Source organism: Ochlerotatus camptorhynchus, unplaced genomic scaffold, assembly GCF_037179485.1.
Source record: "Ochlerotatus camptorhynchus isolate MF236.1 unplaced genomic scaffold, CSIRO-AGI_Acam_v1.1 ptg000144l, whole genome shotgun sequence".
Classification (NCBI taxonomy): domain Eukaryota; kingdom Metazoa; phylum Arthropoda; class Insecta; order Diptera; family Culicidae; genus Ochlerotatus; species Ochlerotatus camptorhynchus.
The window spans coordinates 862,683-886,997 of record NW_027040634.1 but is presented as its reverse complement, the minus strand read 5'-3'; the positions used below and the strand labels follow the sequence as shown (position 1 = coordinate 886,997).

The 24,315-nt window shown below is 39.3% G+C and overlaps 4 protein-coding genes across 4 annotated transcripts in view; 1 reads left to right on the top strand and 3 right to left on the bottom strand.

Annotated features, from left to right (window-relative positions):
* Window positions 1-24,315, bottom strand: part of IKKbeta (I-kappaB kinase beta) — a 526,241-nt gene that overhangs the window by 102,251 nt on the left and 399,675 nt on the right. The gene's annotated exons all lie outside the window — the stretch shown is intronic.
* Window positions 1-24,315, top strand: part of LOC135700907 (CD63 antigen-like) — a 152,082-nt gene that overhangs the window by 36,569 nt on the left and 91,198 nt on the right. The gene's annotated exons all lie outside the window — the stretch shown is intronic.
* On the bottom strand, window positions 6,861-8,949 carry LOC135700894 (tropomyosin-like). The gene is made up of 2 exons (XM_065221561.1): window positions 7,456-8,949; window positions 6,861-7,386 (listed from the first exon to the last, which is right to left on the bottom strand). The coding sequence occupies exons 1-2, from the start codon at window positions 8,866-8,868 to the stop codon at window positions 7,363-7,365; spliced, it is 1,437 nt and encodes a 478-aa protein (XP_065077633.1). The 5' UTR covers window positions 8,869-8,949; the 3' UTR covers window positions 6,861-7,362.
* LOC135700863 (dynein axonemal light chain 1-like) lies at window positions 18,746-19,643 on the bottom strand. Its single transcript, XM_065221519.1, has 3 exons — window positions 19,353-19,643; window positions 19,159-19,270; window positions 18,746-19,106 (listed from the first exon to the last, which is right to left on the bottom strand). The coding sequence occupies exons 1-3, from the start codon at window positions 19,505-19,507 to the stop codon at window positions 18,810-18,812; spliced, it is 564 nt and encodes a 187-aa protein (XP_065077591.1). The 5' UTR covers window positions 19,508-19,643; the 3' UTR covers window positions 18,746-18,809.

Here is a 24,315-nt window from a genome sequence, read left to right as displayed (position 1 = left end):
AGGAATCCATGACATCACGATGATTTCGAAGAGCTCCCATAGCTATCTGCCGTTACTTCTTCAACCGGTGTTAAAAACAGCTCCCTCGCCGTTCCTTCCTCACACAACCCCCATCAACCACGAAACACTGCGACCACTTTCCATCACCAATCACTCGTAACCAGGCTTCCAAATAGTACAGCCTCCTCGCGACAGTTGGTTTATACCTGAATTGACAGTTGCTTTGTGTGCTTTACTGCCGCTTGCTACCGTACGTTCAGATCTGAATTCGAAGTGTATTGGCAACAGCGCACGCACGAACGAATGAAAGCTGTATTAGAACAGTCGCATCTATACCCGCTTTGCTAAAATCATCGTGCTTGGAACGTAGTGAACCGAATGGGCTGTATTTATACATTTCTTTATGACCAGGTTCTCAATGTTTCTGTCGTCATAACAGCCTTCACAAACCGACGACATCCCTCAGCTTACCCAAGTGGCTGTCACGAAAAGGCTGTCACGAGACATTATATACAATTGATATACGGCAGTGGAGTATGGAAGAAACCCAGAATAATGATCCCGAACAGATATGTCGGCCCGATGTCGGATCAATGTAAGGTCAATTTATGGTCGACGTCGGCCAAATGTCGGGTCGATGTCGGGTCAATTTTGTGTTTATGTCGGGTCAATGTCGGGCCAACATCGGGTTGGGGTTTGGTAGAAGTCAGGTTGGTGTCGGGTAGGCTTATATTTTTCGCCGGAGACCGCGCGTTTTTAAAAAAATATCGGATGAAAATTTTGCAATGGGCAGCACGAACGTGATAGCAACCGAACGAGCTCCGGCGCCACACTGGTAGTGTAGTAGCAGTCTTACGACATACAAACAAAATTTCAAAGACAGCAGCAACGAATCGGCAGTTCGACGGACTGCTTGTTGTATGTACGAGGAACGTTAAGAATGACCATCCGAGGCTGTCATAGCCGAACGAACAAAATACGTGACTAAGAACGAGCTGTCGTGTACTGCACAAGACGGCAACGTTGCATGTCGTATAACAGCCTCACTGTGGGCTGTCGCTTATAGTTCAATCTCAAGGCTGTCGTAGGGAAAAGAAAGCGACAGCCGTTGGAATACTGTCATGAGGCGGTACTTTTGGTATGCCTGCTCGTAACACAACGGCTTTAGTTCACAGTCTGGAAGACGGAACGCCAGCCCTTTACCGGCCAAATCAATTCGCGACCGAAAACAAACGCGTCTAATAGCGGCCACGGCACACTTCGATGGCATTTCTGAAACACAACCTCAACACACAAACACGACGACGACAACATTCGACAAGTGCCTTTCGTCTGGGGGCGGAGCGCCAGCACGCATAAAGCTTAGGGAAGAGAAAAAAAATCCACAAACAGAGCACGACACGAGTTGAAATGCTAACGTTGAAAGCCAAACGTGATACAACAGAATTCTCAGGATTCCGAGCTAAATCTAGAGATAATTCCAAGAGAGCTCTGAGTGAAATTTCAAAGTAATCTTTACGGGAATTCGAAGCGATTTGTAAGGAGAACTCTAAGTAGAATTTCAAGTGAAATTCATTGTTAATTATAGAGGAATTCTAATGCGTTTTTCAAAAGAATAGTAACAGAAATTATAAGAAAATTTCCATAGAAACTTTGAGGTAAATTTCAAAAAAATACTTAAAGGCTATTCCTGCAATGATTTAAGAGAACTCAAACAAGAATTCTGAGAAGCATATCTAGGAATTTAGGAGACTACTCCAAGAGAATTCTGAATGTAATTTTGAGGGTATTCTGATGATAATTCCAGGGGAATTTTAGAATAATACATACACACTTAGAAATGGATAAGACGAAAAAAAAACCTGTCGTGTAAAATTAAGTGCTCCGTAACTGAAAAGTTCGTTTGACTGAGCTGAATTTGGCGTTTGCTATGACTCAATTTTATGTCAAAATTGACGCTCGTATATGTCAATCTCAGAGTACCTTAATTTGCATTAATTTTGCTAAGCGTGCAGTGAATACTCATGAGAGTTTATTTCAGGGGAATTCTTCGAAGAATTCCTAGAATTTCTCAGCGAATCCAATTTAAAAATTTTAATAGAATTGCAAAGCGAATCAAAGAGCCTTCTTATAGAATTTCTAGAGTATTATGAAGCAAGAGAGAATCGAAAAGAGTTGTAAGATGTACTCTGGAGGTATTTTGAAATGATTTTAAGGAAATACTTTTTTTTTTAAGAAATCCTGTGTGTTCCAAGAGTATCAAGACGAGACACATATCTTTTTTTGTCGAGAACGCATAAAAACAAATTGAAATGTAGGATAAAACCAAGGATGAAACAAAACAAAATCAAAATCATGAGAATTCGATTTTTTTGATTTGATTTATAATACTTAGAATACTGCTCTTGATTCTGGATTAAGATAAATCAGGACTTATAAACGTAAGTCCTTAGACCAATATTACGGGCATGGAGAAATTTTAAGATTCTGGATCATGAGAAGCTTTCAAGATTCTAAACTAACTAACGCTTTACACATAGTAATAAAGCGATAAATTGAACTAAGTAAAACAAATTATTGACTCCTGGAACTGTTTGTTATTGAAATAAAAATTTTGTTAGTTGGGTAGATTTTTTGTTGCCAAACAATACCCCTGAAAATAGCACAATTTCTGTTAAAAATTAAAGCATTCACACTTAAATTTGTTCGTCGAGATTCCAACAGCCGAGCAGTTCTGCTGAGATTCAGTAAAACAATTGCCGAGACTCAGCTAACAAGTAACTACCGCATTTCCGGCCTACTAAGCACAACCCGCACTTAGTCTTTCTTAATCTAGCGCAGTTTAGCACTAAACGGAATTTTATTATTACTGATGGCTTCCAAATTTATTTACCTTTCCGTACGTACCATAAGATTTGATAAAGAGAAACCAATCGTTGAGATATTGTCAAAAGTATAACACTGCTTCTTGACGCCAAACTCGGCCTACGGATTCTAAACTCGGCCTAACGCATTGAAACGCCAATGAATTCACTTCGGCCTATCGGATGAAGATAAAAATTGATTCGGTCGGAGCGCTTCTTTTGTTTTTGGGAATAATGGGTGCCAACCTTCATACCACGCGTTCTCATTGACTTCGTTCGGTAGCTTATTAACTAAAGTATCGTACCAAACGCATATTTGACTTGTTAACTCTGATATCATAGATTTATTTGAAGTTTTCTGCTCGATAGGCCCAATATGGGCGATTAGGCCGAAGTAGTTCTCTACCCTATCAGCTAACAAGCAGAGATATCAGCAAAAGTAAATGCCAAGGTAATGGGCTGTTGGAGATTTTACCGAGCTAGATTAAGTGTGTTCAAAATTCAGATAAGATTTGATCGTTTCTCTTTCGTTAATAACTTGACTGCATATTTCGGGCTAATTTCTCTATACAGTCTGTTAAAAGAAAGTATTATTAAGCGTATTTGATGATAAGAACAGCTGAACATGTTTTGGGAGCCGAGTTATTAACGAAAGAGAGAGTCGATGAAGAGAATCGATTAATGAAGATTGGTCTATTTTAAAAGTAACGCGAGAAATGTTGAACTTTTAATCATTTTGATTATAATGCTGTTCTTTTTAAACTGTATTTGGCACTAAAGTTATGTTAACACGTTTGTGGCATTTTGATTTATTTACGTTATTCTACAATAATGCGATTTTCTTTAAATACAAAGCCAACCAACCATCGCCCTTAAATTTTGATATTATATTCTTAAAGCTGGGGCTTCCCGAAAGTCTAGTCAATGTCAATGTTGCCTTTTATCAAGTCCCATCAAATTGAATTGGGCTATATTTAGTAACGAACAAACCCAAATAATTCAAGATTAAGGATGAAATATTCGCCAGCCAATGAAGTTTTTGCTGTTTAGGTTCCGTCCAATTTGCGGTCAAAACGCACCACCACAGAAAATCATATTGCCGTCAACTTTTCCAACTCTATTCAAATCAGGTCAGATTCATAATTTGATCAACCCATTTTCCCCAGCCCGGTGGTCCATTGATGATGGTCTGCCATCCTGTCACGCCACCGCCCATCAGCCATCATCAGCTTGTCACATTAGCGAACTGTTCAAATTCGGCAACGATGATGATGAACGGTTGCAGATTTCGTAGTGTGTTTCCTTTCGTCACTGACAACAGGGCATCTATAGCTTGTTTAGTATCGGCTGGCGGAAACGGGACCAGAATGTTAATCAAGTTAGTTCCCCGCCTATACTGCTTGATTGTTGGACATTCTGATTTTAACCAGCTGTCGCATCCGTTCGCTTGTTGGAGGATTGATTTTTGCGGGAATTTTAGCAAGTATGGGGGTGGTTAAGTTTTTTTTTCTTTTCTGATCCGGAAAGTAAAGACTAAGAATGGACTATGCAACCACCCCGTTCAAGTGGGAAGATGAATCACGACGATGTAAGTAGCAAATGGTTAGAACATTAATCACAACTAAAGAACGTTCACTGTTGGTAAAGGATTAATGAAGAAGTGAACTGGTTTGTGGTGGTGTTTATATATCAGATTACAAGCGAGGAAAAGAAAAATAATTATAAATAAATGCGCTTCCGGAAAGTTTCAAAGTTTTCAAAGTCAAAAGGACAAACAGTGATGTATGTGATACAATAAATTTACATTTTATCACCGTAATATATATTTTTTAACAAACAAGCCAACAAGTGCCAATAAGCTTATAGAATCAAAATCGCTTCATTCCGATTCCTGCAGTTGTTTTAGACCGACTTGCCTGGCGAAGGGGCAAAAAAGAGTGAAACTGATTTTCTCCAAATTTGTATCCATTCTCATATCCTTTCGCAAATATTTGCCTCGTCTATTAAAGATCTCACATCACGGTTGATGGCACACTCCGGCACGTTCCTGGCAGCCATCGATAGCTGAGTAGACGCAAACAAGTATCGAGGCAGGGTAGTCGCCACGCCGCGCCGAGCCATGGCTAAGGGGGTGAAGCAGAACGCAAACTCCTAGACAACCCCAACCGAAATGTGGGGGTGTGACGGAGATGTGTTTATTTATTCATTTGGCGTCCCTAGCAACGGGTTTGTTATGTCCTCGGCGTAACCTGGGACCCGGGATGGGAACCGCAACGGGTGTACGTATGTCTGTCGCAAACTATGACCGTGTCCCATCCCGTCCATGTTCAGTGGCCGGTTCAGTGGTGTATTTGCGTTGGAAAGGGTTAGAAAGTTGGTCCCGTTCATTTTGTGGTCGTTTATGGGGGTTGGCAGACTGTGAAGAACCATAACTTTTCCTTCCGAGAAACATCTTTCTCTTTCTTGGTTGTCGTTGAAGCCGTGAGCGTGAACTTGAGTTACACCAGTTGTTTGTTTAATTACTGGAAAATGCACTCATTTGACAATTCTGGATCAACAATAGAAAAGGAATTAGAATTACTTAAATCGATTGTGCTTGCTATCAAAGTTATTGATAGCGTGTGAATGTGAAACAAAGTTGTATTGAATAATTTTGGATACATTTTTTTATTGAACAAATAACACCCTTTTACGAATAAATTTACATAGTTTCAAAAATTGCGAGGTGTTACTACAATGCTACTGAAAATTTCTGACAAAAAATAGCCTAAGGATTTCTAAAAAAATAAGAAAAATAAATTCTGGTAATAAGACGATACGTAACTGAATGCTGATTTGAAACGTCCTCAGACGTACCTCAGTGCTTGCGCCCGATATTGAATTTTCATTCCTTCACGTGACTGAACATTTTGGTGGCACCCATTTCAAAATCTATCCACTCTGAACTGGGACAGTTCAAGATCAACAATTGAAAAGGCCTCAACTCCATTTTGTAAACAAACCTTGTAAGGCAATATTCTCGCGAACCCAAAACCGACATTCGCAAACCTTAAACACAAGCGGGTAGCGGAAAATTTACCCTACCTGTTCATTATGTTGGTTTGCGTTGGCGGACTTCGGTTCGCGACAAAATGGCCTTACAAGGTTTGTTTACAAAATGTAGTTGTGGCCTTTTTAATTGTTGGTCTTGAGTTGGCCGGGGGTGACAGAACGTGGGTGACGCTATCCGCCAGTGTGTTAAATATTTATGATTCCGATTTTTCCACCATTCGCGCACTGACACGCAGCATTCCTGTACTCCACGGACGAATGATACCGGTACCGTCTGACGATAAGTTGTCTCTGTAGGTTAAATATAGCGAAAAATTGATGCTGAAAGTTTGGACAAGTGTGTCTGGTATGGCACCACCTTCGTCATTTATTTCTACGAAAAATGTGCGGTGGCAACGACGTCGACAGAGATGAATGTTGCATTCGTTTGGGTCGAGGACTCAACTTGAAACAGAGTTGGCAGTTGTTAGGATGATGATTATGATGACGAAGGGCACGTGATGTCAATCAATGACTTTTGTCAACATTTGTGTCCAGATGACGTCGTCATCACTGGAATGGCTCCGAAGCGGTGGCAGTTTATGAGCTGAAGAGATTTGTTTCGATCAAGTTTTCGTTTTTCTTTGATGGAGTGGAAAACACATTTTCAGGGTGGACGACTCTTTGGCAGTTTGGCAAAAGTTGCTCCAATCAATTAGGGTGTGGCTTTGTTGTGAGGTTCCGTTTGAATAAATCTTAATATTTTACTCTTGTTAAATCGTGTCCAATTTGCATCCGATTACTCGAATAATCAAAAGCTCAAAATCAGTTTTAAAATTTGAACCCTTTTCATCCTCGATACCCTTTCTATTTTCTCACGAGAACGGACGTGAGCGTTTTTTCCTGTAAAAGTTACACGCGTTGAAGGGTGTTATGATGAGGATAGCTTCAAGTAATTTAAGAAGATGTACAATGTACACAAAAGCTGTCCATAGTCAAACAAACATAACGCTTCGAATAATGTTCATCGCTCACTCATTTACGGGTTTGTTTAAATTTGTGTTAGTTGGTAGGTGTTGTAGCGGACATAATGAACATTGACGGTTGAAAACTTAGCGTGCTATGCCCTGTTTTATGTCTGTATGTCTGTGAGGTAGTCTTTTCCTCATTCGACAGATGATCATCAATTTTCAAACAAATTAAAATTTTATGAACCATGAACGAATAGGCAGAACATACCAACTGGTGTGAAAAAGACGTGCTCTGAATGAACTGATAAAAGTAAATCCAGAATTGCATAAGCAACTTTCCTAATCATTTTCAAATTTATTTACGACAGAACAGAGCTAAAGTTTATTATCTGATTAGAGCAGTGCTTTTATGGGGGTAAATGTGGAAAACTCAGACGATAAATTCAACCCGCATTTTCGAGGGAAAAGTTGTCTGCAGGATTCGAGGAAAAAACTTCTCAGCAAACATCTTCGAACGATTCCTGGAAAAGAATCACGAACGGTATTTAATCAGTTTGTCCTAATTTGTGACATAAGAAGTGATTTCTTACCTCCTTACTAATGTTCGCTTTTGCGTTTTCTTTCATGCATTTCACCTCATCCATCAAACGAACTCTTTCCGCCTGTTTCTTTTGATCTTTGTCGTACTTTACCAAGAATGCTGCGAGGAACTCAATCGGATCCTCCGGCTGGTGCAGGAACGAGAGAGCAAGCCCTTTCCGCAACGGTAATCCAATTGTATCTTGTATATATTTAACATCAGAATCACGCTGTCTTCTTATTTCTTCAGAAACTCCAAATTCTGAGACTATTGATATTATTTCATCTGACATTACCTCTTCGCTTAAATTTCCCAGAGAAACTACTTCCTCAGATAATTTCCTACTCTCGATTCCACTAGCCATTGAAGCTTCCAGATATATCCTTTTCCCATCACTGTCAATATAGTACTTTCCAAACTCGTCTTCGAAGAATCTTTTCGTGTAGATTTTTCTTCCGAAACTATCAATGTAGTATTCACCCTTCTCGTCCATCAGCTTTTCAAATGCTTCTTTTATCTTCTCCCAACAACCGTCTTCTGTTAGAATATACTCCGACGCTCCCGATTCCCTCTGATAAACCTTCTGTCCGAATTCGTTGATATAGTACCTTCCACGCTCATCTTCGTAAAACTTCGGTCTTGCTTGTGCCTTGCCCAACATTTCCATATTCTCCTCAAACTCCCTTTGCAGTTCGGCAATTCTCGCGTTGATTATCTCCAGTTCCGAAGGCGTCGCATTCTTCTTCCGCTCCTCAAGCTCCCTGATCTCATCCAAATGCTTCTGGGTTAACTCGTCTCTGAATGCATCCAAATCATCGATCATACTTCTTGACAAGGCCTTCACCTCTTCACACTTATCCTTCAGGAGGCGCTGATCTGCGTCGTGTTTCTCACGAACCGTTGCAATCTCCCCTTCCAGTTCGGCCAACAACCGTGCTCGTTCTTCCTCCGTCAAGGTATCGTCCTCCAGTATGGCCAACCTTTTCAGTTCCAGCTGTTCCAACTTCTCCTGAAACTCCACCATGCGATCCGAGATCTCCTTCTCGATCTTCTGGATCAGCTTCTCCAAACGTACAACCTCGCGTATTCCACTTCGTAAAGCTTCCCGCTTGGCCATCAGTCGATCATGAACCCTCTCCCGTTCCTCAATCAGGTGGGCAACCTGTTTTTCCAACCCCTGGATATCGGTCTGCAGTAGATCGATTGATCGGATCCGATGCTCCAGGTCCAACTCCTGAACTTCCAACCTATCAATAGCTGCATTCCGTTGCTCCTTCAAGCTGATCGCCGAGGGAAACAGTTCCTGGCGTAGTTCGGTTATTTCCGCCTCTTGAATGAGTATTTCTGTGCGTGATTTTGTAATTTCCTGGTTCAATCTGTCGCGGATCGATTCTAACGAGGATCCTCCTTCACTGCTATCCATCTCGTCGAGTAGATGCGTACAGCGGATGAGAAAATCGTGCAGAAGGGTGTTCACTTGCAGTTTGAGACGTGAGATGTTGTATATTACCTGGAATCTGCGGGATTCCGGTTGGAGTACGTGGCGAATGTTGTTGTGATTTTTCACAACCGTGAGGTAAAGAAATGCGGTACGATCGAGCAGATTTTGGTACTGAGCTATTTGGTAGATGTCCGGAAGCTGGTGGAGCAACTCTTGGATTTCTGCTTGAAACGCTCGAAAGGATTCTTGGAACACTGTGGTGGTTCTGAAAAAAAAGAGTATTTAGGTCAATCACTTCAAACTGTCAGATTCAAACAAACCTTATCAATCGCTGGTAAAATATCTTTTCGAATGCAGATGCCTCGCAGTTTAAAATGACTCGCTTGAAACCTTCAAGCTTCCTCAAACAGAACTGCCTTGTTCGACAGAGGCTTATAACCTTTCGTTCGATAACAGTGAGAAAAATAGTGCCAGTCGTATGTGATTCTAGATTAATGATGATTTCTTCTAAAAAACGTTCCGAATCTTCGACGGACTCCGTAAACAGAAGGAAATCGCAATCCAGAACGAAACGGCTGAAACCTCTGAGCTGACGATTTTTCAGCGCAATGCAATTGGATATTTTACCCTGCAGCTTGTCCGAAAGGCTGCTGCTCATTGTCCATCTACTGACATACGATGGTACATGACATCCTCAGAATAGGAAAACTAGATCTGAATCTAACTTACCGGTTCGAGAAACACGTGAAACAAAATATTGCTATAAGGTAGCAACATCATTTCAAATTCTAGCTCGAGCATAAAGCCATCGCTTGCTTGCTCAACAAGAAAAAAATCGAAGCCATGCAATCGAGATTCAACATCCTTCTACACAAGAATAGAACAAGAAAATGCACTTCATTCTCACAAAAGAAAAACAGAGCTGCTTTGTGCAGGATTAAACTTTCACATGCTATTGCAGATTTTACAACACTCACTAAGCTGCTACACACCAGCTAGAAAAAGTTTACTCGCCAGCAAGAATGAGTGTAAATTATAATGCTCATTGCATTTGAACACGCCCGTCAGTAAATTCTTTCGGGGCACATTTTTTCAAGTGTTAAAACCCTCTTTGCAGCTGTTTATCTATTGACACTTTCGTTTGATATATTGTTTTTGTAGAGATAATTGATTGATTTATCTTTATTAGGGAGGCTTTCAGCCTGGGGCTGTTCGCCTCCACCTTTTGTAGAGATACTCGCCAATGACCATTCGTTAGATCAGTCGCCATTAGCGTAGTGTCCATGAAACACGGTTATTAATTAAGAGCTAAACTGCCCATAATCGCAAGTCAGTCCCATCTGTAAAAAACTATCGTGAAATTTTTATTTTATGGCCAAAATCTGAGTAGGACAGACTTGCGATTACATTTAACGTCAATGAGAAAAATATCCGCAAGTCAGTCACAATTTCATGATGATGCTGCATTAGTTTAGCACAGTATTGAACAGTAGAAAGATACCATGGTTCCATAAAACGCTATTGAATGTTTCTGGATTTGTTCCGCTGGTTCCAGAGCAATGGCCAGAACATATTTCAGTGAGTATAGGTCTTCATCAGACCAGAGCTTTTCATAAACGTGCCAAACCCACCATGAGATAAATCAATTCACATGTGAATTCAAAAATAAGACCAATAAGAGTTATTATGAGTGACCAGCACCATGTAGGCCACACCCGAACAAGTTCCGGGTATCCCCGGGGAAGTGGTAAATCCTATTTAAATCAAAATCCTTCAAGCGATACATCAAATCACATGAGAAGTCAAAGCCATATTCATTGGCGGCCAAACTGTGTATCGTAAGAACTATATTTGCCACATCAGATACCCTAGGGGAAGTGGACAAAATCTATCTTGAGACAAATCTTATGATGCGATGTGTTGTCTAACATTTCTAACATATTGTTTTCTAATGGGACTGACTTGCGGCTACTTTTCGCTGTGGGACAATTTGATATGGATTGATTTTTCTTGAACAAACCACCTTTTTTCAACAGCACATCTAAAAAAATATAGAAAGATAAATTGAATAATGATGCTAACTCAAAATTGGTAAAAATGCAGATGGGACTGACTTGCGATTACCGGCAGTAAACTAATGCATGAATTTGTAAGTTGCATGGCAGGTACAATGATGCTGTGCCCAATAGAAGTCAACCAGACTGGATCGGCTATCGAACCCGTGGCCTCCAGCTTGGAAATACGGTGCCTTAACTGACTAGTCAATAATAGCCGGCTCATTTTCAGCAGCCTTTGTCCATTTGTATCACTTTTTATGGAATATTTTAGTTTTGCGATTGAATTTTTAAATCGAAACAAAGTTCAAAGGAAAAACCTCAAAACCCCTCATCTATCAAGTGTAAGCTAAACCACATTTAAAACCTCCTTCTTCTCTTTTCCCATCCAAAAAATTGTAAATCTACACTAACCTCGAGACGACCGCGAGTACTCGGTCCAGTTCCTTTAACTTTAAATATAAGACAGTAATAATGTATAACGCAAAGGATAACTCGGCTCTGTAAAGTTTATTCGATTGAGCCTGTACAAATAAAGTAATTACAAAAAAAAAAAAAATTAAGTGTAAGCTAGATAAAGGAGTTGGCATTTGGTTTAGTTTTGTCAGTGGCGTCCCCCGCCATCACTGATAAAAGAGATGATCGCCGATTTGCTCACGTACCTTCGATGTGCGGAAACAGTTCTATCGATTGTTTCACATTCAAGTCGTCATGTGAAATTTGCTTAAACTAAGTTCTATACCTATTAAAAGATATTGATGATAACATAATTAATTTAATTTACATACAGACAATATAAACTGTCAGGAAGCTAAATGTGCATTATAAAACAGAATCTTAAGCCTAACTCGGGAGATATGTAAATCTAAGCAGCTGTAACATTTGTTGAAAATCTCGCAAATGCTAGTTATCGGCTCATTAGCGCCGTAGTTTCTGCGCAAAGCCGGGATGTCGATAAAAAATTAATGTAAATTTACTCATCTGACATTCAATTGATGAATAAGTGAACCGTAATCAATGTCCGATCGTAGGAGATCGGCGATGACGGTAGGCTTAGAGACACCACCGCGAACACTAAGTAATTGTAGGGACATGCAATTACAGCGACTTTCACAACTAGGGTAGTTGAAAGGATCACTCCAGCGTAGCCAACGAAGAGCGAAACGTACAAATCTTTGCTGAATGGCCCCAAACGCCCAACGTGGTGTAAAGTCACGCGAAATGGTTGTCAAAAAATCGACATCCTCAACAAAGAAAACTTAAACATGAAAATAAACGGATCCGAGGGAAAGCAGCATAAGCATAACCATTTTAAATCTTATTGCGAATTTTACATAATGTTGACTCAATCAACCAATTTGAAACAAATAATGAGAAAGCCACAAAAGAGTTCTCATTTTTGCTCTGGAAAAAAAAGGCGCCAATTTGTGAGCGGAGTTGAGAGGATGTAAACAAAGGCAAGAAAATTAATATTTTTCAAGCAAAACAACTTGAAAATTGAAAGTGATCGACTCTCCACCGCTCAGTTCAATACGATTCACTCGGTTGCTATAAAATGGAGCCCATCCTATGGAACAGCACTCTACACACTTGGATTATTTTGCCGAAATCTGTGAAATTTCACCGAAATCTCAACAGCTGAACATTCGATAAAAAGTTCGGTGATTTTTCACAGTTTTCCTGTAATTTTTCAGCGAATATCTATGAAAAAATCATAGAAAATCTGTCAAAAATCACCGACCTGTTTACCGAACGTTCAGCAGTTGAGATTTCGGAAAAATTTCACAGATTTCGATAAAATAATCTTAGAGTGCAATGTGGAGTGGACTAGCGAACAATAGAGTGTTTTTAAACAGAAAATGTCCCTAAACGGTTTGGATAAACGAAATTTGAAACCAAATTGAGAAGAGGCCTTAGCGGAAACATAAGCCACATGGTCCTTGAAGGTGAGTTGTGAATCAAGCATGACGCCTAAGTCTTTATTGGTAGACTCACGGTTTAATATTTGCTCCTGCAGACTGCATGATTTTTTCTTGGCGAATGTTATAATGTCACATTTAGAAGCATTTAATATCATCGTGTTCTTGTCACACCAAACAGCAAAAATGTTCAGCTGCTGCTGAACAAACAATGCATCACTTCGATCTTTGATGATAAATTATAGACAGCTTCAGGCATAGAAAAGTGATCGTCATTCAGATACAATAAAAATATGAACGGTCCCAGATGACTGCCTTGAGGTACACCAGAAGAAACAGCGAACAGTTGAGAAATATGATCTCCTATCTTCACTGAAATATGTCGACCGGTGAGGTATGAGCGAAGCCAATCATGAAGGGAACCGTGAAAGCCAAGTCGCTCTAGTTTGGCCACTGCAATCTCGTGATTTCTTTTATTAAAAACAGCGGAAAGATCGGTGTAGATAGCATCCACTTGATTACCTCTTTCCATCTCGCGTATGATTGATAATGTGTGTTGAACGAGACTTGTAGCGGTCGCGATGTAACTGGAGCACGTGTGATTTAAATAAGCTAGCACCAATAGTTGAAGAAGTTTTAAGACTGCACATAAAGCAGCGATGTCACGTTAGTTGGCTGACTGCTTATTGCCTTTTTTGAAAACAGGGAAAACAAAAGAAACCTTCCAGCCGCCGGGGAAGATCCCCGAATCCAAAGAGAGGTTGAAGATGGACGCTAATGGTGCGGCCAGGGCTCGAATACTGTTCTTAATAACCATACAACGACATTAGAATTAACTGTCAACAACAGAATGCATTGATTTCTATTGTTATTTTATTGTAATTGTATGGTTATTTTTATATGGGCCTGTATGAATTTTGTGCACTTTTTTGAACCGATGGAGCCCTTATAAGTATGAACACTAGGTGTACAAGAAATCAAGCCGAACAATGCATATGGCCCTAAGTAACATTTCCAGATTCTCTCCATCGATTTTCTTTATGCCATGTAAAGACATTATATGCTTTTTCCTACAAACAGGTCTATGAAAGAAGCTATAGAGCATTTTACGAGCTGATTTTTAAATTCATGAATGAACTTTGACAGGAGTTAGTTTCCGTCAGAAACAACATCAATATCATAATGTTTGACAAGTCGGCGCCGGTGGTGTAATGGTAAGCGTGACTGCTTTCTAACACCCCAATGGGTCTGGGTTCAATCCCAGCCGAGGTCGGTGGGATTTTTCTGAGGCATAAAAATCTCTGGTCACGTCTTCCTTAGGAAGGGAAGTAAAGCCGTTGGTCCCGGCCTATGTGTGTTGAATGGGTGCGATATCCTACGCAGGTGTGGAAGCTGCCTTCCTGCACATTCGATTGCCGTCAATGGATGGCAATCGATGTCCGTCGGTGATTGGCACTAGATTGCGGAACAGAGACCGACGTTAAATAAAGGAAAGAAGCTAATTTTTGACAGGCAAACTGGCTACTGTCAATTCGTAAAATGGTATATTGACTAATACGCAAATACGCCAAGTCGTTTAAAAAAATCGATCAATGTTACTCAAGAACTTATGTATTGTTCGACTTGAATGCTCTTTCAGTTTAAACGAAAAGTTGTTCAAGGTGCGTACCTATAGGTATTCTAATGTGTCAAATTCATGATCCAGGTTAGTTAACAATTTGCTCTAAAATCGCACTTACCCCCCCCCCCCCCATTTTTTTTCTATCAACCTTTTCCTTAAAACTTTCTTCACCTAAGCTTAAGTCTTAAATCAGGTTTAACTACATATATGGATAAACCTGGTTTAAGATTTAAGCGCAGGTGAAGAAATCTGTTATTATTGACATAAACAAAGTCAGTTACTCACAATTTAAGTTAATGTATAATTACTTTAAGCATTCGTTGAAGTGGGTTGAATGTTTTCAACCCCCAACATTTACGTACGGAAATTTTACCGCCTGCATCCACACAATTTAAAACTATCGTTCTTGCTACTTCTCTATAAATACAAACCATTTTCTTCGGGTTCGCAGAACTATTAGATGATGCTACTTAGCATTGGAATGTGCACTAGCGTTCGTAGGTAACCTACGTGTGACTGTTTATTCACACAATACAGCATACACTCGACTGAAAAGCTTCGAAAAGACGACGCCAAGAATGATGGGGGTGACGACGGAGAAGTAGACTAATTGTTGCCAATGGCAGCATGGATGGCAGCAGCCTTTTCTCGACAGTCAACCAGGATGCGAGGAGCCAACTTTTTTTTTTGTTGCAAATGCTCACACTGTTGCTGTTGCTGCCGGCTCGGATCCGGGTGTAAGGACCAAGATTGTTCCGGTTAGAAGGTTAAACAGAATCAGTCGAATATGTATATTGCTTTGGTATTGTATTGGGCAACATTGGAAACGAAACCATTTGAAGGGACGATGCATGTGGGATTTCTAGAATTTCTAGTAAAAAAGATAAGATTTTGCAATACGAGTAACCTCTGAACTGGAAGAATCTTGGCAAGGACGTGTGAAAAGCTAAGCGCTGGATGGAAGCTTTCAAACGGAATGCGATGAACTGTGAGCGGGTGTGATGGGCGTGTGTGTGTCTGGGTATGGTTTCAGTGAATGAGCTCACGGTTGTATAAACACTTCATGAATATTTTACGTGAACTTGACACCCGTTACTGGGTAAATAACACTGTGCCATAGTCGTTGGCGTTGAATTGGATCCTGTCGTTGATGGTGGGCGCAGCGAAAGAGTAGGAAATGCAGCGCAGGAATCCCCCTGAGGGCACTGTCGGGAGACAACAATAGCCATCTTTGAACTGCGTGGATTTGTACGGTTCGGCTGACTTGCTGGCTGATGGGAAATCGCTTTGCACATAGAACAATAAATAGTTGCAACTCGTTTCAAAGCTATCCGTAGTGGGTAGAGAAGTCGCTCTCGTCTATGCCATGGTTATGCAAATAAATGGAAAATCACGATTCAGGAAACTCCGCGGGAGCGCAAATAAAAAGCTATGCGCATCCGTCCGTCGTGCACGGAAATACGAACGGAATATAATATGTAATATGTCCGTAAGATGTAGCTATAGTATTTATTTGCATGAATATTTTCTCCGCTACTAGACTTAAAACGTTTCGAATTTGGTTTCTCTATGTGAAATTAGCTAAAAATACAAAATTTGTCAAACAACCGTCGAGGTCTAAGTTGATAAGGTTGAATACTTGAATACCAAAATAGTCCTGAATTCGACACAATCATAAAATATTTATAATATTTCGGTTCGAACAGTCAGTAGACTTGAACGACGATTGAGTCTTACTCAGTGCCTGATGCACACGCTGTATCCACAGAGATGCTACTATGTAAATCATCACATTTTTTCGAGCTTCCACCGGAAAAAAAAAAAATGAAAACATTTCTTTAGCAATATTGACCTAACCAAATCTCCTTTAAAAGCATCAGAAAGATAAAACACAAACAGAACAAAAAGCGAAAGAAAGTCTTTCACTCTGCCGGGGTTGGAAATTGCTTAAAGTTCTATTTGATCTAAGAGGGCAGCATACCCCGGACGCTGACAACAAATCATATTTCTTTCACAAACAGCAACCAGAAAAATCATCTCAAGTTCGCTGCAATGGCCTACGGTACGACAGTTTTGGCGCTCAACAAACCTTGTTAATTATTCCAGTGATAATTTTCAATTGCCCATCGGAGCAATTAATTTGAATTTTTCGCGAATGTTGGAGGTAGCGCTTCTCACACTCATATTGTCCTTACATTTCTTCTGCAGAAATTGAAATTAGTTTTCCGGAAATTCTAAACAACGAGCGCGTGGGAAGTCTACGTAGCAGCTGCTGTGGACCGTCGAAACAGATGCTCATTCTCATTAGCAACTAAGATCACAAACAAAATCCCAAGCTCCCTAGAACATACCTAGCGTTCGAAGTGGGCATATAAAATTGTTTTTAATCGCATTAGAAATCCCGTCTTTTCCACCGTCGTCGTTCCACCTTGTGGTGAACCTTGGCGCAGGTTAAAACAAAAAAGAAATCCTATAGATTTTGCTTTATAATGAGTTTTCTATCTACGGACGATTTGCTGCAGGGCAAAGCTCCACTCTCATGCACCCTAATCCAAATAGGATCTGGAAGCTGGACAACAGATCGAATTGAGTCGTTGAATGGAATCGGATCTGTTCCTGCTCACTGAATGTACAGGGAAACAATGGTGAGCGAACATACCGGGATTCGATTATCAATAGGAGGCATCCAACTTGAGACTGATGAATTGGGAAACTACCTGAGTTTGTGCCATTCCTCATGTGTGTGTCGGAGATGGAAGTAAAAAAGGTCAAGAGGCACTTGCAATCCGAATTGATGCACGATGCTAGTGGTTTTAACTGAGCTTGAAGTCTCAAAGGATCTCCCTCTATCTCTATATATGTATATAGGTCAATCGAGTGGCACTTCTTTTCTGCTGACCCTTGTCAAGTTGAAAAGGGAATTCTAATTAAACCTTCCAATAGCTTTGGGTAACGTACGAAATCATGACAGACCTAGTGTTGAGAACTTAATTGAGACTTTCTAAGCCTGGTATATCATTGCATTCCTTAATTTTGTGGCAAGCAAATTTTCCAACCCGAACAAATCCTAGCTCGAACCGGGAACCGGACGCGCCATCCTATGTCCCCTAGTAAAGCATCTTCTAATTAAATTAACATTTCTTTGAAGCGAACCCTTACGGAAAAAAAACCCGTCTACTATTATCTTGGTAGGGGTTGCCCAAAAGAACAAAGTAAATAGTGAATGGATTCTCCCTAGAGCCTTTCCCATCATCATAATCATCGTTATAATCTTTCCAGACAGCCACCGCTTTTGAGTGGGAACCTTTGCAGTCGACCTTGACATTTTTGACAATCAGTAGCCATCCCCATTATCGTCGTCGGTCATTGTGACAAAATGCAAAAGGGCAAAAACGGAAATGTTCCGAAATCAATCTTGTTGAAATAATCCAATTTAATCTAGCTAGGAATTGATCCTTTAATTTGGCAACGAGTTGCAGGAAGGGTCTGAGGAGGTTAATCCGGAAAATGAGTGGTATTTTTGGTAGTTGAACATTTTGGTCACAGGCTACAGTTGCTGGGTGGGTTGTGAATGATTGTCTTTTTGTGCTATTATAACACTGAATTTAAATATGAATGTGGGACCCAATATCGGTTTAGTAAACATATTTACAAGTCTCCTGATATTTGATAACGGCTCAGCGATTGAAACCATCCTTGGAAACGAAACGTTGGAACGGGGATATAATTTGAACCATTCGAAATAAATATGAATTGGTCTACGTCAAATTAGTGCCACGATATACCTTCTCCACGGTCTCAGCGTCATTTACTGTTTTATTCAATAGTTAAAAAGTAATTTCTCCACTAATAAAATCAATTCACTACTCGGAACAGTTAGAATCCTCACTCCGGTGCGGCCACATCTTCCTCCACCAACCCCTTAAGTAAAGAAAGAGAAAAAATATCCTGTCACATTCTGGCACATTTGAGCTTGATGATTCCGCAGACTGTCTCCGTTCCGGATATCGTTGCTAGCACTGACTGTTTGTTATTCTACTGATTTCCATGGAATTTTCGTTATTTCTCCGAAGGAGAGGTGAAAATGAAAAGCCAGAATGACAGATTTATGACGCTTTGCACCAGTTGGAATGCATAGAAAAACCTCTCTTAGGAACGATGAGAACGAAATACATGTGATACCTTTCTGTGTAACCTTGTCTATACGAGTTAGACAGGTTTTTGTTAAAGCTTGCCTTCGAGCCACATAACGAGCGAGGATAAAATAGACTCGAAAAACATATATTTGAATAATAAAATACAACTCATGACAACACGGCCGGAAAGCCATCAGTCTTCATCCTCCGCCAGCAGAGCTTCTCCATCGAGCTTTTTGAGATTCGGTAGCCTCTTAAGGGCCTCCCTCTGGTATGCTCCGGCATCAATGTTTTCAACCAAGGGATTTCCGACAAACAGTAAGTCCTCAAGAGTGCCGATTGCCTGTAGCTTCTGAAATTCACCCCAATCACGAATCGAATTGTACCCTATGTACAGTACCTTGAGGCGCTTGAGATTCTCGACACCCTTCAGCTTATCGATGAGATTGTAGCTTATCCACAGCTCTTCCAGTGTGTCGCCAACTGCTTCCTGGAAGTTATTAGCATTAGAAAGTGTGGTAAAAGGAATGTAAGTAGCTTACAAGTCCGTTCAGCGTTTTGATGTAATTTCGACCCAAGGAGAGAATCCGAAGATTTTTCATACCATTCAAACCGATTATCTTGTCGATCATATTTGAAGAGAGGCTAAGTTTTCTGATTGATAGTTTTCGTTATGCAATGCAGAAGAAACCTATTAATAGAAGCTAATTTTATGAGGGACACTTTCAACACTTACTCACATTCCACCAGCGTAGATAATGTTCCGTCCATTTTCTCTATCGGTGGCCATTGAAACTGCAGTTGTATGTCCTTGGCCTTTGTGGGGTCTTCCCCATTCCGTGCGACCGACCAGCGTTGAAGAGCTTCCTTGATGGTCGTTGGGCGAGCCATGTTTGACGGAGAATCGTATCGGATCACACGGCTACTTTGTTATGAATGCATTTTTGGTCCTTTTAGTCAAAACTTTGTAAAGTTCAATTTGCTTCCATTCTTTGTTCTACCATCATACTTCGTTGCCCGCTAACGACAAAAACGAATTTCCAATAAAGGAATGACACGTTCTATAGCCAAGGAAACACCTGGTACAGCTGCAGACGTGTTACACTGCGGGACCTTTGTTACAGTTCCATCTCATCTCATACCTTTCGAAAGTCAAGCACACAACACAAAGACGAAGTTCTTTTTTCTCCTTGCTGGTATACTCCCGTACATTTGTTTATTCAATTTAAAAGTCGAAAAAATAATAAAACTTTTTAGAGAACCACATATCTGAACCAAAAAAACCGCAACTAATGTATGTGTATTAGACTGATGCAAATTTTGATATTTTCGCTCCACGGTGCTCAAACGGTTCTAAATTGGGTCCTGATTAGCCTCGCAAAACTTAAACTCATTAATTAAGAAACTGACTTGGCACAAACAATATGAAGTTTATATGGTAATTACTATGAAAAAAAAAACAAATTTTTAGTTCACATCTATCTCAAAATTTACCACATCACTCTGTTTTTAAAAATGAGATGTATGCTTGTAGGAGATTTTCTCAGCTACAACATTGTTGAAGACCACTTTTTGATTAAATGTTAAGAAGAAAATGTATTATTGATTCAAGTTAGCAATTTCCTGATTATGCTTAATCAACTGTTCAGCAGGCAACATTGGTGTTTCAGGCACGTAGAATAGAGCATAAAAATCATGGCTACTGTGTTACACTGAACAATACAGTGTTGCCCACAAAACAGCTGCTCGATCATACCATAAGATTATCAACCTCTTAAACTCATCCCACTGCGTCCTAGCAAGAAGTACGGTCGACTTGTTTCGCGCTCCGTTGTTTTGGAAGTTTTTTCGGTATTCGCTTGATATAATTTATCAGTTTTTTTCTCACTTAGTGACTCCTGGCATAGTTCCCGGTAAATTGATCGAAAAGTGAGTTTTTTTTAGTAGAAAGTGTCATTTTCGGAAAGATTAATCCGTGCTATTGGAAATTCGCAAACAAATTTGGGCATCATCGTTGCGTGGTCACGCATACGCGCTTACGCATACCCGCTCACGTATCATCATCATCGAGTGTGAGCACGATGGGAAATACATAGGTGCCACAGTCGGAAGAAGTGTTAGTTTGTTTACATAAATGAACCATTCCCATTTTGTTATGGCATGTTTGCTATAAGAAATGCGCCTCTTGTTTATTAGCGAATTTCACATCAAAGATTGATTAATTGAGTAGGAAATCAGTTTGGCACGGCATTTGTGACCAGCATACACCTTCCGGTAGTATGAAACAAGTCAAAAACTGTTCAAATCCGCAGATAAAAATTTTTGTTTTGAATTTTTGTATAGCAAAATAGTGAACTTTTCGTGAACATTAACGGCAAAGAACTCACCAACACTGGGAGACTGTGAGTTCCTGCCCACCTGTCATTTCCCATCGTGGAGTGTGAGCACCCGTTTCTACATCTGACGGATTTCACGCCAACTCATCCAGTGGTTGGCAGCACCCTCTCAGAACCTTATGGAACTTTGTGGGTGTGGAGACTTAGCAATTTTAAGCAACTTTGCGTACTTATTTTTTTCAAAATTTATCTCGCCTAACATTTGATAAGGGTCAAAGTTTTTTGTCGATTTTTTTTTCAAATCAATATAGCTTAAAAATGACTAGCCCTACAAAAAAGTGATGTATGGCGAACTTTTAGCAAATAATCTGAAATTTTATAAAAAAATTTAAATAAAATAAAAAATCGGTTTCTACACTCTAAAAAAATATATTTAAAAATTAAAAGTCATTTTCCCAAAAATGGTACCCCTCAGATTTGCTTGATATTTTTTCTCATGAAAGGCAATATAATTACCTAACTTTTCTTCATACATCGCAAAGTGGGCGCTTTTAAGGAAAAAAAGTTGTTCGAACAACAACTTTTTCATGTTAATTTTTTTTTAGCGTGTTTCACTCAAAGTCGAATAGTAATACGCGCACAACCTTATTAAAATTCGATTAAACTTTATGGGTATACTTTTCGATAATCTGGGCGAAATCTAGCCTAACATTTGAAAAGGGTACAGAGAAGTTACCTGCAAATCGTCCAATAAGAGTTCAGAACAAAACGTTCTAATGAGGAACAGCCATCTCAGCATGGTTTGCACTTTCCTGTGATGGATTGTATTATAATATATGCATACACTCTATCCAACTTCTATAAAACCACCCTCAAATTGTTCCAAATCAACAGGTAAACTAAGTAAAAATCACTTAGTATGTTTTATTCATGAAAAGATTTCAATTCATGTATTTGTGATTAATTTAATTAGAAAAATAATCATTCATTTATTTTTATGTATTAGGTGTGTCCATTAGTAAGCAATATGCATATATATGTTTATACCTCATCTCTCAAGTGAATACATATAATAGCGCAGGTAACTTAACGATTATTTAAGGCATATCGAAAATAATCGTTAAGTTACCTGCTATATAGCAGTTATATAACAACGCAGGTAGTCACATGAGAGATATAAGGTATAAACTTAAAGCACCGCAGTCTGTTTCTACCGACATAATCTAATATTTAAGTTTGGTGATATCACAACAATGCTCATAGTTGCTGTAGTGCATAGTTGTTGAAAGTGTAGTGCTGCATAGTTGTTGAAACGAAAAAGTGTTTATATATACAACAATGGAAAAATCTGCTGAATTGATTATTAAAAGGGTGCAATGTAGTGCCAACATAAACAATCCCAATTGCAGCCGCAATAATTTACGTAATTTATCATCAAGTCTCATAGAGAAAATACATTCATGGGGCTTTGATCATCAATTGGATGTAACAATGCGTATTTGTGAATCGTGTCGTGGAATTTTAGTGCACAATAGGACACCTCTCCCGAAAAAGAGGCGATCGGATGGAAACGAATCAAGCCATGCTCGGAAGTTTGAAGAGCCGCAACCATCAACAAGTCATCAGCAATCAGAACATCAGGAATTTGATGGTACACTAGGTAAATAATAATAACTTTAACTGTTTCAACTGTGTGGTTTAAGGATTGTACATCGAAGATACAACTTCATTTTCAACATTTTTTTAGAGCACGAGCTGGATGAACCGCTTATCGTACAAATTTGATCGATTGGTAGGCCAACCTTGGTGAACAATCTATCAAATTTTCACGACTGTACGATATGCGGTTTATGCAGCTCGTGCTCCACAAACATGGGGAAAATTCAGATACGGCTTCGATGTACCGTAAACGGGGATGTCTTTGATAATGGAGGTAACTTTGATAATGCAGCTAATCCAAAAAGTTATGACTTAATGCTCTTCGTATTCATTATTTTGGAAGGGAACATCGGTTTCCTATCCAAAATATTGCGTACGATGTGCCTTAAGTCATAAATTTTTGGCTTAGCTGCATTACCAAAGTTACCCCTATTATCAAAACCACCCCCGTTCATGGTACTATCACCTTAACAGCGTTATATATTAATGTGTGGTAATATTTTTTTTTTTCTTTAATTTTACAGATACAGATCCATCGCTAGAATCAATCCCATCAGCGGATCAGATCCAAGGTCCATATAATGTGGAACAATTCAATTGTATAGCTTCAACCTTACAGTTATCACCAATTTCATCGAGAAGTATGAGAAGTATGAATTATCGTGTTCAAAAATCTGCAGAGATCACAAAGGCAGTGCGTAAAAATATATTTGGGATGGATTCAGACGATGTCAACAAATCAAATGATTTTGACGAAATGATCATGCAGTTAAAGGAGAAATTTAATTTGCCTTCTACGAGTACAAATGACAAATTAAAAGTGTTATCAGTGCTCCCTAAATCATGGTCAGTGAATCAAATAGTTAATGAGTTTAATGCACCCCATCATACAGTGAAACAGATGAAAAGGCTAGTCAGAGAACAAGGTATTCTTTGTAGTAAGAAAGCAAGAAGTGGTCATGGATTTAATGATACTGAAAAACAAATTGTTTTAAATTTCTTTGACAGTGATGATATTAGTAGGCCTATGCCAGGAAGTAATGATTATGTTTCTGAATATCGAAATGGATATAAAGAGCATGTTCAGAAACGTTTATTGATGATGTCTCTTAAAGAGGCTTTTATGATTTTTGAAGAGAAATACAAAAGTGTTAAAATCGGATTTACTTCGTTCACTCAGCTCCGACCAAAGCATTGCATACTGTTGGATAGTACAGGTACACATAATGTATGTATCTGTACTATACATGACAATGTTAAATTGATTATTAATAGTGTAAAATTTGATTCATATAAAGAAATTGCAGACAAAATACTTTGCAGTAGTCCTATTAGAACCATAGATTGTTTTTATCGTACATGTGAAGAATGCATTTCCACAGATAGTATCGTGAGGGAACTTACATCAATATTAGAAGCAGATGATATGGAAGAAGTTTTATTTCAACAGTGGTTGACTACCGACCGTTGTAATTTGGAAACTATTATTAAACCTGCAGATGAGTTTGTTCAATATTTGACGGAAAAAGTTGAAAAGCTCATAACCCATGATTTTATTCATAAAGAGCAATCATCTTACCTAAGTAATAAAAAAAAATTCTCTTCAAAACGGTGAAATTTTAGTGATTTGCGACTTTTCTGAAAATTATTCATTTATTATTCAAAACTCAGCACAGGGGTATCATTGGAACAATAATCAAGCTA